The 17557-nt window shown below is 36.8% G+C and overlaps 2 protein-coding genes across 2 annotated transcripts; one reads left to right on the forward strand and one right to left on the reverse strand.

The window, feature by feature from the left end:
- The first annotated feature begins 6701 nt into the window (after positions 1 to 6701).
- On the forward strand, positions 6702 to 7689 carry LOC122062127 (pathogenesis-related protein 1A-like). Its single transcript, XM_042625791.1, has one exon. It carries the CDS (start codon positions 6769 to 6771, stop codon positions 7411 to 7413), a length of 645 nt encoding a protein of 214 aa, XP_042481725.1. The 5' UTR covers positions 6702 to 6768; the 3' UTR covers positions 7414 to 7689.
- A 697-nt stretch (positions 7690 to 8386) lies between these two features.
- Positions 8387 to 14388, reverse strand: LOC122062067. Its single transcript, XM_042625709.1, has 4 exons — positions 14049 to 14388; positions 11123 to 11629; positions 9242 to 9388; positions 8387 to 8766 (listed from the first exon to the last, which is right to left on the reverse strand). The coding sequence occupies exons 1-4, from the start codon at positions 14151 to 14153 to the stop codon at positions 8677 to 8679; spliced, it is 849 nt and encodes a 282-aa protein (XP_042481643.1). The 5' UTR covers positions 14154 to 14388; the 3' UTR covers positions 8387 to 8676.
- Positions 14389 to 17557: the final 3169 nt, after the last annotated feature.

Raw genomic sequence — 17557 nt, forward strand, 5'->3', positions numbered from 1 at the left:
GAGTTTGGATTCAGATTCGAGAATTATTTGTTTACAAAAATAAAAAAGTGAACAAAAAAATTGGATATTATTTTTAATATTTGCAATACTTGTTTCATATTATCTATGAATTATCATATGTACATAACATACAAATGATATAAAAATAAAAATTTTAAATTTTAAAGATAAAAATATTAGATTTAGCTCTTTTTTTTTTTTCTAAACTCATTTTCTATTACTCAAATAATTGAATCAGAGAAAGAGAGACTGAGAGAGGGGACTAAGCATAAATTCAGCTAGACCCATGTCACCCACCATGAGCATGTTCACCTTAAAGACTAAAGAGAGAGTAACAACTGTAAAACTCAGTCAAACCAAAATGGGATAAGAGATTATTTTATTTTATTTTATTTTTTGTAAAAATATGAAAGATTATCTCAAGAAAAATAAACTTTGTTGGTGTCTGTTAAGAAAAGAAGAAAAATAACATTATGATAATAAATACATAATAATCACACTATTTTCTAAAGGCTTATTGACTTATTCAAGATAATTTTGTTTTTTTTTTTTATATGGGATAAAATTCGGTTATAATTCGGATAAAATTCGATTCGGCCGAATTATTCATGAATTTTAAAAAAGTCTATAAAATTCGAGAATTTTTCAAAAAATTTTATTTGATTTGGATTTGGACCAAATTATTCGTAAAATTCGATAAAATTCTGTTCGGCTGCGAATAATTCAGAGAATTTAATAACTAGGGTTGGGGATGACTTGCTGATGGCCCAAAGCATTTAGATCAAGAACATCTCTATCTCTAGTAGAAACTTTAGGGTTCTATTTCAATAGTTTTTTTGTCAAATCTAAGGATGTGAATTTGAAATTGAAATCGTTTACTAAAATCGAATCGAGCCATTTACACCCAAACCACAAACCATTTAGGAAATGGTTCGGTTCTGGTTTCAAATTTAAGACTAATTAGTTAAATGGGTCAGGTCGGTTTTAACCGTTTAACCCGTTGGTTTCAAACGAATTGACACCATGAAAATCAAATCGTTTAAACCATCAAAGCTGATCTAATTAACTCGTATAACGATTAAATATTTGGTTGTTTTAACAAAACATAATGGTTTAATTTAGGAAAAAATTAAGGACCATAGAGGTCGTCTAAGAGTATATTCAATAATTTACTCCTATTATGTAGTTAAATCATTGCTTGTTCAATGCCTCATTTAATTTGATACAAGATTGAAGTGTTTATCGACAAAAGCAAATTTTAGTAAGCATGCGAATAACAGACTGATTACTAACCGTTTAGAAACCGTATGAAATAAACTGTAATCAAAACCGTTTAAAACCGTGAAACCGATACCATTTAAAAACCATTAAACTGAAATCGTTTACTAAACGGTTGTGATTTCAAAAAGTGCAACACTTTAGTAAATTGTGCGGTTTTGGTTTTAGACAAATAAATGTGAACCGCACCGAATTGCATTGTATACACCGAAACCAAAACCGATTAATACCCTTAGTCAAACATCCCCCCCCAAAAAAAATTGTATTGGTTTAATTTCCATACAAAATTGTTTCTTGAAGGAAAAGAATCCAATAGTAAGAATTGGTAATGATCACCATGGATACGAATATGTATTGGATCAATACGATACTAATTCCTAAATCCGTGGTTATTCTAGCACTCTTTCTCTCTCTCCATATGAAATGGCCTCGCTGCCCTTTTATACACAAAATCATTCCACAATATCTCATTGATGCTCCACTATGCTACTTGCTAGAGAACCCCCTCCCCTAGTTTGGTGAATTTTCTCTCGTTTTTTCACTTGTCAAAGTAGTTGAAATCTTCCACCCAAAAAGGAACTGACTTTAATCCTTCTTTCATAACCAGAAAAAAATACCTTTAATCCTTCTTCACTTACTTTCTTTCTCCCCTCCCCCATCACACTCATTAATGCCTTCCCCAGTGATGATGCCCTCAGTTATCATCTTTTCTTTAAAAAAGAAGAGTTCTTTTCTCTTTTAATCAATAACCACTCCACCTTTAGAAAGACCCTGTGCCTTTGACATTCATCATTCAAAAAGGAACGCAAGGTGGAAGGACTTGATTGTATTTCATTTTAGGTATAGGATCATGGTTCTAAGTATCAATTGTATTGGATCAACATATCGGGCTATCTATATTGATTTGGCAGGTTTTCAATCCCAATATCTGACCAGTACTATATCGATTGAACAGTATGAATCAGGGGTAAAAAGGTTAAAAAGTTCATTTTCTTAAAAAAATTAAGGGTATTTCTATCTGATATAGGCGATCCATGTCATATCGATTTTAAGAATGATTGATATATACTTATTGCAATACTATGCCCTAAAACCATTGATATAGGATTCTTTAAACAGATGGAATAGATGAGCACATTAACGAGATATAATAAAACAATTTCACACGATCGTTTCAATATGACAAAGACAAAGAGAGAGAGAGAGAGAGAGAGTGCGCGCGCTTGCGTATCCTCCCTGAGGGTTCAGAAAATCATTTTCCTTTATTTTCTTCTTGTCATTCTTTCTTCTTCTTCTTCTTCTTATTTATTTATTATGCTTCCTATTGAGGGAGTGGGGCCATGGGGGATATCATCAAGAACCACACAAGCCAAGGGAAAATGGGGCCTGCTGGTAACAGGTCAAAGCTTGCATGTGAAATTCAAGAGAGTCAAGAACTCGACCTCGACCTCGACCCCCAAGGCCAGGACCCATCATACCACCATGCGGGTAATTATCCAGTGTGCTAGCTAGGCGTTGGTTCACCTTAATAGATTTGTTGCCCATTTATATTCATATGTCATCACTTGCCCAAATAATAAAGTTGTCTATATTCTGTTTAACATATAAAGGGAGCACAAAATGAGATATGTGATTCTTGAGTCAAATTGTCTGCAGCGAGCGGTAAGGTGGAGTGACCATCCAACAGTTGGGAGGCCCGACCATACACCCCAACCATTGAATGTTCACTACACCTTATCACCTCACTATAGACGAATTTGACATGTGATTCTTGGGTTTTGTCCAATCACATGAGATAGGTGACCCATGGTTTCAAGAATCTAGAATGGATTGGCCGGGCCGGCATCAGCCAAGCCAGATTTCAATTCTTATCTCGAGCAATGATCTACAAGCCTTTTTTTTAGGGTTAGGGCTGAATCCGAATCTATCTAAATCCTCATATCGAGTTTCGCATCCTGGTGACTCTTAACTTTTAACATTCATAGCTTGCTACTACTTTTTTTTCGCTAAGAATTATTACTATCAACAACCGGAATGTAATTAAATAAGCTTTCAATAGATTTTCAAGTTTGCCAATCAATTGTCTAAAAAATGATTATTGTCTAATTACATGCATCGTGTCCTGCATCAATGCGAGAGCCAATGCGAAGAGGGGTCAATGCAGTCATTTCTCTCTCCCTATGAGAGGACGCACAATATATGCAGCCTAACAACAATCCTTACACCCTAATTTTATGTAACTTTTTGCTCAGCTGTTGAGGTAAAGGGTAAAGGATCTGTTTGATTCTTAAGCAGATAAATAATTCCACAAGGCCTAAAGGATTTACCCAATATAAGATATCATATTGTTCGAAGAGCCCTAGAAGTTGTTGGAGTAAAGAATCCTCAATAGGACATTCTAGTGTGGATTCAAAATTAAAACAACATTTGCTATAAGAAGAATATCGCACTTACACCTTTTAGTGGCAAGGGAAAAAAAATCAGTAAGGGGCTTTACATTATTTTGGAGAAGGATCTCTGTCAAGTCGTGTGGTTATTGCACTAGCATGCAGGCAATGGAAGAGTGCATAGAGGCATCGATCATGGACGGCAGGGCAGTTTTTCATGCAGCCCTATATCTAGAAGTTGGGGTGCACAATCAGTAACTTTTTACTTGTTACCGTTAATATGTTTGATATGGTATGAGAGACCTAGCTCATTTGCTAATTATTTTTCTTAAGTTGTCTATCCACGTGTAGAACTAGATATGGTTACTATTGAGAGTTGTGAAGCTAAGGCCCCATATCAATTCGTTTTAGTCCTTTTTGGTGTCTCTATGTACTTGAGAAGCTCTCTCCAACTGATGCCTTAAGGTTTTAGATTGACATAGGTTACGGGCAACCAACAATGTCATTCACAAACCTAATTAGAGTATCAGACCCATCGAAGAAATCTATTTTTATGGTCATCCAATGGCTTACCTTGCTTCTACTGTTTATGGGCACCCACATGTAAGCATTTTTCTCCAGGATCAAAATACTATACATGTTCATGTGAATGAACTTGAATTTCATTTATCTCAAGGCAGTATTAACTTTGAATGCTATTTTCTTGATTTTTTCCAGGCCTTAACTATTAGTTACCAGAGCCATATGAACGAGATGACCTTTGTTCTAGCACTTGACCCAGATATGGTTCCTGACCCTCAACAACTCTAGAGTGATCTGAAAGTCTCTCAATCTCATCAAGGATGCTATCATAACAAGAGGTTACTAAGAACACAGATTGACATATATTTACAGAAAGGCTAGGTGTCTAATATAAAAATGTTTAGGACAAATGGATCACAATGTATTAATGATTATGACAGCTAAGTGAGAGGGTGTTTTCTAATAACTATTAGCTACTAGAAAATGTCTCAAACTTGTGCTTTTGTTTCAATCCCATTTCAGTATATGGGGTTGATCTTACATCGATTTTTTATGGGAATTAATATGGGTTGATATGATCTTGGATTCCCTCATCTTGTAAACCGATTTTACAGGGTTGAATTCTTTCATGATCGTATAGCTTTCATCAAATCTAAACTACTGCATAACAGAGTAGAAATCATGTTTATTAGTTTATATTCTATAGTTACGATTTATTAGTTTTCCTTCACCAGGGAGAAGAGGAGACATGATCACTTACTAGTACGTTTATGCTTCATGTATGGCTAGGTGATGACATTTGTCTTTTCTATTACTAAGAGTGTATGGAGGAGCATTTATGGGAAAAAAAAAAGACAGATGTCATCACCTAATAGTATGTGAAGTGACCATGTGATTAGAGAGACTCATATGTCATCATTTAACTCCCACCCCTATTGTGCACAATGTTACAAGGTAAAAAAATACTCTTCCCTAAGGCCATCAAATAATGGGGCCTAATCGCTAAGACCTTGCATCATTACCTTCCGTTTAAGTAATCAGGCCTCATAAACTTGGGCATGGATAAACTTCTATATTTGGTTATTGATCTATAATTGGGCTCATGGTAATTGGATTACAATCAAGCTTTAAAGAGGCTTGTTGGTTAATTGGGACTTAAATCGGCCATTAACCAATTGTAATCAGGTTATTTGTGTTTAGAAAAGCTACAACCAAGCACTTGATATTTTCCGTAATTGGATTAGATCTAGCAACAGATCATTTACTAACCGATGAATTTGATCTCAAAACTTTTATCTGGATAAGAAAATTCTCTTTTCACCATGGGTGAAGAAAAGCTAATTGTAAACCACGAAAATAGAGGTTTGTTGAAAGGTTTAAACTAGGTTGGAGAGGATTATGAGAGATTTTTTTTTAGGGGGTTGAAAATTTTATGACAAAATTGAGAAAAGAAAAACAACTTATTTGTTGACCGTTGACCATGGCACTCATGAGTACAAAACCACCATTCACGGCCTAAACCAGCGCTTGGCGCTTAACCCACAACGATTAACCGCTTCAGAGTTAAAATGGAACGTTTCTAGTACAAAATTGCCCTTCTTTTCCCTGCAAACCACAATATTGCCCTCCAAATTTTTTAATGCTTTATAAGATGGGTAAATAATAGCTTTATTTACTCTTCTAACCGCCAATTAATAGCTTTATGCCTGATCTATATCAATATTCCTGTCAGTATTGAGCTTAAATTATATTCGCTTAATATAAATGATACATCAAAAACCCTGAAATGTGTATTTTAACACATGTAAAATATTAATTTACATATTCTACTACATTTACGTCCTAAGTTAATTTTATATGCACAAGTGTTTCTAATAATGCTTGTTATGTTTCAGGTTGGGCTTATGACATTCTCTTTATGGGGCATTTTATTTTATTTTGTGTAGACTATATGATGAGATGAAAAAAATATTGAAGCAGATACTAGAAGTTTTCTCCATAGTTTAAAGCAAGCAAAAGATGAAGGATGGGATGTGACTAAAGATTAGAGTGATTCAGAGATTTTGGATAACTCTGTAGTGAATGCGAGCACTAGTTCACGGCCTTAGAGTGTAGTACCCTTATTTTTTGTTTATAAGTCCATTTTTTGGGTAAAAATTAGATTCCAGGGTCCTAACGAAATTGTGCTTTTGTTCAAACAATTGGCTTTACTTGTTATGCACAAGAAAACTAAAATCTATGACACTAGAATTTTGATAGATGTTTTAAAACAGTTTTAGTTAATGAGGTTTTTCCTCACATTAATTTTTTTTTAAAAGGGTATTTTGGTAACTTTACATGTAGGTATCAATGTACATTACTAAATGGAAAACCTTTTTCTAAAGGGGGCAAATTTGATTGCAAGTCTGTAGTTTCAAACCAAAACAAGGTCATCCTCAGAACCCACACCAAATAAAAAAAAACCTCTCTCCTATCCTCTCCTTTCCCTGCTCCTCACAAGCAGGTCAGCAACAATCCCTCCCAAGAAAAAAAAAGGGAAAAAGAAAAAAAAAAAAAAAAGAGTTGTGGAAATTTTTGTCAGATGAGAAAGGCAATGCTCCCTTCCAAAGCCCAAGAAGCTCTTTTCATTGCCATCTTCATCTTCTCTTCCCTTTCTCAACTTGCCATTGTTGAACCTCGACCACATTCCTTATCTAGATCACATCCACATCCATATCCCTCTTTTAATCACCTAAACCAGAAACAGAGGTTCAGCCTAAGCATTGGTCATCATCAAAATGTGATGAGACCAAGATCTGCTTCAACAAGCAAAGGATGGCTAGAAGCCCACAACAAGGTGAGACAAGCAATGGGTGAACCACCAATGGTATGGGACAATAGTCTTGCACGCTACGCAAGACGTTTTGCAGCTAAACGCATCTTTGATTGCTTGATGATCCATTCTGATGGTCCTCACGGCGAGAACATATTCTGGGCTGCGCGTAACATCTTCTCGCCGGCGCAGATTGTGGCAAAATGGGTCGATGAGCAACACAACTACAATAGGACAGGTAACATGTGTGCGGCTAACAAAATTTGTGGACACTATAAGCAGGTTGTGTGGAGGGACAGTTTGAAGGTTGGTTGCTCCATGGTTCAGTGCCTTAACGGAGGTGCCTATGCTATCTGTTCTTATAATCCCCCGGGGAATTATAGGGGTGAGGACCCCTTCATAAAGCATATATGATGGATCAGGGATTCTTGTTGCTGTTGATGAGTAGGGAAATACTTTCCCACGACGCTGGAGTGCAAATTTTTTTTTTTTTTTTCTTTTTGTCAAAGGATTGTAGTTCTATTTTTACGTGAGTTTTTGTTTGTTTTTATCGTATGTGAACCCTATGTGGACGATACAGTTTTTCAAAACAACCATTTGTGTAACATGTAAGTTCCTCCCCACGATCACACTTGTGTTGTGGGGAGCATCTCGAGTATGAATATATTACTAATGGGATTTTCTTATTAACACCTCTTAAGGTGAAATAATTTATAATTTTACTTTTGGCCAGATGCCTGTTTTCTAATGTGAGAATTTGAAGGTTCCTCCTTTCAAATCTTCCAAGGGGGTATTTTAGACATTTCATTGATATGGATGAACAATGAAATGTAAGGGAGTGTGCAAAAGTGATCGGAACACTCACGTTCTGGGAATATTTTTCCCTATAGAATAATACATATTTTTCATTCGATGAAGATAAAATCATATCATTACACTTGTATACTTAAAAAAATTGAAGACAATGACATCTCTTTAAAATGACATAATGGTAAAAAAGGTTAGAAGAATCATGTCAAATTGAACTTTACCAATTCTAAATGAAATCCCTGGTTCCAACTCATCCAGAATGGCCAATTACCATATGAATTGTTACAATGAGTGCCAATGAGCATCCGACGGTTAGGGTGCATGCTAGGGCCCTCCTAGCCGTTAGATCCTCATTGCCAACTGCAAAGGATTTGAGTTCCAGCTTCAGCCCCAAAGGTAGACTATAAACTCAATACATAGGTGAAAGTTATCTCAGAAAGTGGTATAGAGGAACACATCAATGAGATGCAAGCAAGTGGTACACGACATAACAGTATACTACATAGGAGGGCAACAAGATCATTTATTGGAGAGAGAGATCCAACGACTCAGAGAACTTTTTCCCATAATATATATGTTAGACCAAACAGAAATTTCGGCTTCTTTATTTCAATAAATATTTACAGATGTACTGAAAGTAACTACAGAAAGAGATTGTCATTACAATGATGATAAAGCAAGAAGCTACTTTGAAGATCTGATACCTCTCTAAATAAGAAAAAAAGCCGATTGAGCATATGAATGGCCTATTCTAGGGCTACCTTCCTCACCATCTATTATCTTAAAATGAACCTAATACTTTTTTCTAGTTTCCTTTTATTCTTCATGATAGAGCAACCTAGTTCCTTAGTGCCATATTTAGTCTTCCTAATTCTTTGGAACCTCTGATTCTTCAGTCTTAGCAAACCTTCCTCGTACTCTCGGCTGGCTGTCAGCTAATGCTTTCCTGCAAGCATACTGAGAGAGACCGCCATTAGCCGATTGAAAGAGATTCTTCATACGGTTCAAGTAACTTCTATTTACCATTTTAGTCTGTGTTTCGTATGCATTTACAGGAATAGATTCTGGGTCTAGAATGCATTCTGAATCAAGAAAATAGAGAAGAACTAGGCTTCATAATGTGTTCTAGACCGAGAGTATATTCCAAGAACGCATACGAACACAGCCTTAATCTTTGAATGCTGGGCACAGGATAAAAAAAACTACATAAAAAGGAAATCTCAGGTACAAAATGAGGCTTCGAAATCTTCGTTAAAACATTAAAGTACACATAGAAGCCTTATCAAGGATTAAATCTCAGCTTTGTTGGCTACATGGCAGCTGGTATATATCACATGAACTAAACCAACACAGCTAAATTAATTTGAGGATAAAGATCGTAACTCTTAAAACCAAAGAAATTATGACCCATAATTTGCAACTGAAGGCTTACCTTAATTTTCCGGCCAAAATTCCTCTTAGTCTTTTTCTTCCTATATCTGGAAAGCCTTTGCTTGCGTTCTTCAATGGTATAGTTGCCAATGGTTACTGGGCGCTCAAAGTGAGAGTGAATGGAGCTCGAATTCCCATTGCCAAGAAGCTGCCAGAAAAAAATCATAATCAGTGACCCACAAACCACATCCAGAGGAAATTCCTTAACACAAAAAGAACATCTCTCGGTGACTATAGTGTTTTTGTTGCAGAGACTATGAACAATTAGAGATCAAAGCAAAGGTAAGTCCGGTGCTATACACTAGAGATTTGAGAGCACAAATAAAGAAAAACAAGTGATGTTTCCATACTTCTCACTATTAAGGGATAAGGTCTCTACAGGCTTTCCATTTCCCAAAGACCAACCACAGAAGCTCCTTGTACAACCATAGAAGGCCCATCTCTGTCAGCATGTGAGTGCGGTGCAAATAATAAGGTTACACAAGCACTCAACAGGTAGGACCTATAAAATCTCCTAATGCACAAAACTCAGCCTAAATATTAAACCTACAGGCAGATCATCCCTTGTCACTCAGTTTCTCTTAAAACTCAATCATATGATCAACCATCAAACTTGTCCTGTTTAACCATCCAAACATGTTTCAAAGGGAAAATCTAGAGAATTTTGACATAATTCAACTGGCAGGACCTGAGCTTCAGAACTCCAAAACACCCCTTACCACACTGTGGTTTCACCTCAATTGTAATATATTGACTTAATATTTAACATTTGTTAGACTAATTTAAACATCCAGAGCCTTAAAACCAAATTCTTGTGACCTGTTTTACCTGGCCAATTTAACCAGCAACCCACCACTGGGCCTCATTTACAGGTCAGAGGGCGGGCTGGATTTCAGATCAGGGTAGTCAAAGTACATCATGTTTCGGTCTGATTTCTAGTTTGCATCAGAGATCCATAAATTTTCCCAAGAACGAGAAAGGGTAAATTGAATAAGAGAAATTTCAACGGGAATCCATGGTTATGATCAGATGGAAAGGTACCACACCCAAGTGATTTGAACAGAATAATTCCACAAATTTCCTTGATCAAACCAGAGGCAATGGATGGAGTAATATGAACAGGCAGGAATGATTAGCTTCAATAATTAGTTCATCTAGTTTAAATGGATTGTTGGATTCAGTTGATCTAGTTTACAATGGATTCTTGGATCAACTGTCACTGGGAATAGTCAAGAATGTTACGTATCACCAATTGCCACATGGCAGAAATGGATGAAACTGAGTCTATCCATGTGATAGAGGATCCCATAGTCATCTCTTTGGTCAAGTTTCAGCCAAAATAAGCAAGCAAATTGATTAAAAAGTGCCACAACATTATGAGAGTGCCAATTTATGATGATGGAATCTGGTGATTCTGGTGGCATTTTCTAATCTCCCATTAATATTGACTCCCTTGTGAGGCACTTCACCCACTTGTTTGGGCTAAAGACCATTTGGGTCCCATATAACATGAAAACATGGCACGTGCACAATTGGATCAATTGTGACCAACCTTGGCATTTCAGATCCTTTTAATGAGTTTGTGATCATGAAAAAAAAAGATGTTCATATTGAAAAACAGTTGTGCCATGGATGTCCTCACATTTCAATAATTTTTTCCATTTCGGTCAAAACTAACAGAATTACAGTGTTTCCAGAGTCAAATTGGAAAAATGTTTCTGTTGTGCTAACAGTAATTACTTGGTATTTAATCTTTGACCATATAAAATAAGCTCTTCTAGAAGGTAGGCATGACAAAAAGAAATTATCTAATTCCTCAGCATTACCAGATTGCCTTCATATTAGAAGGAAGTGACAGGAACTCTGAAAACAAAGTGCATACCTGTATATCGCCCTCACTGAAAGCCCTCCGCATCCCACAGGCAGTTTCAAAATCTACCCCTCGAAAATCCAGAAAATTTGGTCTTGCGGCACCCCCATGAAACTGGTCAATAGAGCTCAAGCACTCAAAACTAACACTTTTTGGGATTGGTGTCACTGAAGCCAAGCTATTTTTCTCTGCTGTCGGATCCTCTTCCACCTGGATAGCAGGAATCTTGACATCCAGGACTTCTGGAAATGATTCCTCCATTTGGGATTGTTCCAACATATCCTTCTTGCACTCATAGTAGAACTCGCTTAACAGTTGTTCGCATTGAATTGATTCAATATCTGTGACTTTCATTGTTTGGGAAGGTATGCCATCTTCCCCACATGAAATCATTGAAATGGCAGCTGCCATGGGATCAAGGCTTATAACAGGTTCTTCAATGATAGGTTCTGGAGCTTTAAATAGATCTCCTTCTCCTCCCAGGTCATACTCTGACACAGTGTTCTGAATCAGGTTGTCCTACAGTAGGGGGAAAAAATACAGAATAAAATTTAGAGAAAGAAAAGAATATCTAAGATTATAAAAAACTAAATCACTTTACCTTACCTCCCCATCCTATCTGGGAGAATTTGGGTAAGATATATCAGTAAAATATTCTACAAGGTTAAAAAGAACTGAAAAAGACACACCTCTTAATGCCTTACAGATATGGCAAAACCCTGAGAAAACTTTCCCAGCTTACAAATGCCCCAAAATCTCTTACCAGCCATTATATCGAAGAAATTAATGAGCTACTACTATAAGAGCAACAAAACAAAATCTTCACCGCACATATAAATTTGTTTCACTAAATAAAATGAGACTCACTCTATCATGCAAAGGCTGTCCTGTCTTGGGATTTCTTTTCCCCGGTAATAATGTTTTGGGATGTTAGTGTCCCCTCCATGGGAAGGCAGGAAAGGCTAATATGCCAAATGGATCATTGGCAACATTTCAATGGCCGAATCAATCTGCCATTCTTAGCGAAAAAAAAATTCCAGATGACGAGAGAGAATTTTAGACACCATAAATGACAGAAATAAGAGAAATGAACAAGGAATTAAATATTTAACCTCTCTTTAGGAATATAAATGTTACCATTTGGGGAAATCAAGAAACAAATAAGATGCGGTTTATGCCCACACAAAAAAAAAAGAGTTGATTTCAGCTCATTTGACCTAATTAACATCTGACCTCCCTTAAAAAGTTGGACCGAGTATAAGATGTACTAACCAAAATTACTAGTATGCAACACCTATTACAGAAAAATTATCTTTGAAACTAAGAAATAAACAACTACAAAAGGTTTACTAACTTAGGTTGGTCTGCCACATTTATTTACCTCAGAACACCAACAAATATGAAAGTATTTGAGCAAGCTACGTAGCACATCTGCAAATCTTTGACAAGGCTGTGAATCATGTAAATCAATTCTAGCTACGAGCTAATGTTAAGTATGACCAACCAACAGCCCAAGAGATTGCTCAGAGAGCAGACTGGTTGGGTATTCTATGGACAAATTCCTAAACAGCGATACAAACAATGCAAGGTAGAACTACAATACATATGCACTGGAAAAGAGAAAACATCTATAGTATTTCAATTTTCCATTCCTGGGTTGTCTTCCCTGATGTATTCTGATATGAAGATTACCCCATAGAGGATCAGCTGCAGATATAGCTTCACAAGCAGAAAGCACATCTGCTTATACCAAAAAATAAGCCACAACCAATATTTCTTTCCAGAAAATTATGCCTCTAAAGTGTTTTCTAAAACCCATTTCGAAATATTCAAGGATTTAGTCCCCTGATATCAACCAGGAAGGGAAGGGGGAAATTTTGATTTCCCAGCTTCACTCTTTAAAGTGCACAAGGCAGTTCCCGCCGGAAAGGTTAGTAGACCAGTAAAGCCTAGTCAGGGCATTTTAGTCAATTGAGATCATTAAGGGCGTTTGACCATTACATAGCATTGGAGTGTCATGTTTTGCCTCCAAAACAAAGGGCAGTGATGGAATGAAATCCATCACAAACCGCTAGTTTGGAGGTTAATCTACTTTGATATTTCCCTTAAAACATACTAAATGACCAAAATGCCCAATCAAACCACATGGTTGATTTTTCCCGAGAAACTTCGCGACTTCCGCAAAGCATCTCCACAAGATCTGCGGACTTTCCCATCAACCCTACCAGTCTCTCTCTCTCTCTCTCTCTCTCCTTCAGCCTACAGATTCCATACTGGAGGTACTTTTTTTCCTTGTGGGGAAGGCAAGAGAAGGAAAAGGGTAAGATCAAGGGTACCCTTTTGCTTTTCTCCATCTTTTCCTTCTTTTAATATCCACGGGCGGAGAAAAAGTGAATCCTCAATGGCGAGTTCACATCAGAAACCAGAAGTACAACAACACAAATAATGGGGGAAACACGAAGATCGTCAAAAAAATTTTGAGAAGAAGAGATGTACACAAATCTATTGTCACTGTAGAAAGAGGAAAATATGAAGAAGATGATTAAACAAGACCGCCATTTTTGACCTTTTTTCTCTCATCTAGATCATCAACCAACAGGAGCCAGAGGAAGAAGATACCCAATAAGAACTAGAATCGAACACAAAAGTATCTTTTACAGTTCCCAAACACGGACTGTCCACACTCCATAGAAAACCGAATAGAAGAGAAGAGTCTTAATTCAAAAAACTAAAATCAGGAAAAGGATAGTAACCCAAGAAAAAAACTCAGGAGAGAAGTAGATTAGAAACCCTAAATCAATCTCGAAGCAGATATCTCAAAATCCGCAATAAGTATACAAAGCTCGATCAATTGAGAAAAACCAAAATAACCCACGATGACCCAAATCAAAAAACAGAGGAAACGAGAAAGAGAGTAAATAGAGGAAAGAGAATACACAATTGGAGCATTGTTCTTCTGGAATCGACAGAGATCCTCAAGGTGCTGAATTTCCTGAGGAAAACCTTGGAAATATGGACACAGAAACCCCGTCTCTGCGTACATTTCTTCGTCGAGCTTGCCTCTTCTTCTCCAACCACAGGTCTTCTGCTACTTCTCTGAATCTCTCTCTCTCTCTCTCTCTCTCTCTTGATATAGCCTACATAGATACACAGTAGTGACTTAGTGAGCAACAGAAGTGAGCAGAGCCGAAATGGCAGAGAGACACCAAAGAATCTGAGATTGGTTGGTCTGTGTTTGTCTTCTTCCACTCAGTTTGGTTTAATTTATGAAATTTAGTCTTTCTTTGTCCCTCTCACGCCCTTTAATATTTATAGTTTTAGACTATTGTACTAATAAAAAAATTTGGAAATTGGAGAAACTGATTGCATCAGTCGCTTAAAGACTCGCCTCACTATCACTCGGCCAGTCGACCCTATACCATTTTATTGCCACTTGTCTTTTTTTCGTAAATTTTTATTGCCACTTGTCTAATAAAATAAAAGAAGTGATTCTCTCTCTGGGCCTTCGGAGAAGACCCTAGACTAGGGGTGTCAACGGTCCGGGTTGGTGCGGTTTCGGTCCGGTTCCACCGGTTTCGGTGTGAGTTTGGAAGTGACCGAAACCGACCCATTAAGGATTTATCGGTTTCGGTCCGGTGTCGGCTTCGGTGCGGTTTGAGTTCGGGTTGGTACCGGTTTGGATTTATTAGGTTCATTTCGGTTTGGATCGGTTTTTTAAACCGGTATGGAGCCATTAGGAAACAACCAAATGATGAATTGTTGAACTTCGGTTTCTTAAATCGATTTGTAACCGGATTGGTTTTGATTTTTGGTCTAGTTTGGATTCGATTTTCCATACAAATGTACACAAAACTATTCAAATTTTGATTTTTTTAATGAATTTTGGAGTGTTTCGGTTTCTTACCGGTTTGGTTTCGGTTTCGGTCCGGGTTTTGAGCCGGTTTCGGTTTGGTTTCGGGTTCATCCGGTTTTTGGTGCGGTTCGGTTTGGTTTTGGGGTTACAATACTCGAAACCGAACCGAACCAATAAGGCTTCGATTCGGTTCGGTCCGGGTTGTTATTGGTTCGGTCCGGCCGGTTTTACCAGTTCGGTTTAGGAATTGACACCCCTACCCTAGACCAACAGTCCATGCGTCCATATACATGAAAATGCTAGCGTAGAGGCCAAATTGTCTACAACAAACAAAAAGGTAAGTGAATATCCAACCATTGGGAATAGGGGTGTCAATTCTTAAATCAAACCGATAAAATCGACCAGACTGAATTGATAACAACACGGATCGAATTGAATCAAAGCCTTATTAGGTTGGTTCGGTTTAGAGTATTACAACCCTAAAATCAAACAGAATCGCATTGAAAACCAGATGAACTTGAAACCAAACCGAAACTGACTCAAAACCCGAACCAAAACTGAAATCAAATCGGTAAGAAACCAAAACACTCCAAAATTCATTAAAAAAATCAAAATTTGCATAGTTTTGTAAACATTTGTATGGAAAGTCGAATCCAAACTGGACCAAAAATCAAAACCAACCCGGTTACAAATCGATTTAAGAAACCGAAGACAAACCGAAACCAAACCGCACCAAAACCAAAACCAGAATTTCCTTATTGGTTCGGTTTCGGTTTCAACTTTCCCACATCGAAACCAACTCAATCCGGACCAAAACCGAGCCAGACCGACCGATTGACACCCCTAGTTGGGAGGGTCTGACCATACACCCTAATTGTTGGATGTTAATTGTACCTCACTGTCACACTATAGATGATTTTGACGTGTTGGCATAGACCACACTCTAAGATAGAGTTGTTATTCCTAATAAATAAAAAGGAAAAATGAACGCTCCCTAGTTGTGCTGCTTTTGTGCAAGCACATGGACCAATGAGAGAGCACACATGGGCATCAATTGGAAGGGTTTTTTGGGTTTCATAAGGGTAGAGGTGTTATTTCACACCCATCTGTGTTTGGGTGCAATGGCAATGCGACTAGGGAGCGTTTATTTCCCAACTAATAATAATGAGAGAGAGAGGCGTATAGTTATTAGTGTTACAAATGTTTGCGGCATTATCAAAAATCACAAGATTCACATATGAGCTGTTTATTTTATCATTTTTTTGTATCTAGACCTGTTCTCTCTATCCAATGGTTGGAATAAACATATCATTTGTCCACGTGGCTGAATAGTTGCATTGTAGTGTTTGGAAAAATGGCAAACCCTTGTGATCAATATTTTAATTGGAGGGGCTCCCCCACAATACTAACGTGAAGAGAGAATCTGCACATCACACAATGGTAGTATGAAAAACGGTATCATCTATATCGGGACCACATGGTGAGAGTAATAATAATAAAAAAACCTAATGTGAAAGGTGAATAGCACTATGGTGTTGTCCAAAAAATTTCCCTATTTTGCCTTGAAAGAGAAATGAAATTTACTTTCAAGGCGGAGGAGATGGGTGTCCACTTGCAGGTCCTAGTGGTATACATCAATGGAGAGTGTCGGATGAGATGGATAGGGGTCTTTTCTAAGGGTGAGTAGAGAGACTAACACATGATACCGGCATGCCCAATCTTTTCCCTGGCTTTTGATATAAAAAAACTGGCATTTTATTTTTTTTTTTTATTATTATTATTTTAATGGGCTTAAGAAAGATCAAAATTTTGTAATCTCTTGTGATGAGTGAAGAAAAAAAAAAAAGCTTAAGATGAAAGAAACATCAATAACATTTGATAACCTTTCACTAAAGAAATTATTGTGATAAAGTTTTTTGGATTTTTTTTTTCTTTAATTTTTTATTGAGAGACCCGTGTAGATCACTTAGAAAGAAATTCTTGGATGGTGTAAATATCTACAACATAGTAGATTAGATGAAGCTAATTTTTTTTAGAAAAGTACACCTCAAGGTTTCTTGCTCATATGACATGTTTCAAGCTAAGCCGAGTTGGCCAATTTATAAAATAAATTTTAAAGATCTAACGAAAAATCAAAACAAGATTAAAAAGAAAATAACAATTAAAAAATACAAGAAAAACAATACCAATATAAGGAAAGGAATACATTTACTCATTGGGAACGATGCAATTTGTCTTTCCAATAGAGCTAGATGAGGCAACATTCAAAGGGATCAACATAACTCTATACTTTCTATGCTTGTTTACCAAAGAAAAAACATGGTTATATGCTTCTTCCCTATGAGAGATGCTAATTAAATGTCAGACTAAACTTTATTACATAGACTATTTAGATCATTCAATAATCCACAATCAGAATCATCATATCATTATTTCACTTGGATCAACTAGGTCGATAATCAAAGATATTTTTTTTATTAACAACGATAAAAACCAAAAAATAAGTCAATAAAATTAATTATTAGGCAAGAGAACGGTACCCGTCTACGCATCCACTGCACCAGTGCATAGATCAACAGGAGGTCGCACAAAGG

Source organism: Macadamia integrifolia, chromosome 14 (genome assembly GCF_013358625.1).
Source record: "Macadamia integrifolia cultivar HAES 741 chromosome 14, SCU_Mint_v3, whole genome shotgun sequence".
NCBI lineage: Eukaryota > Viridiplantae > Streptophyta > Magnoliopsida > Proteales > Proteaceae > Macadamia > Macadamia integrifolia.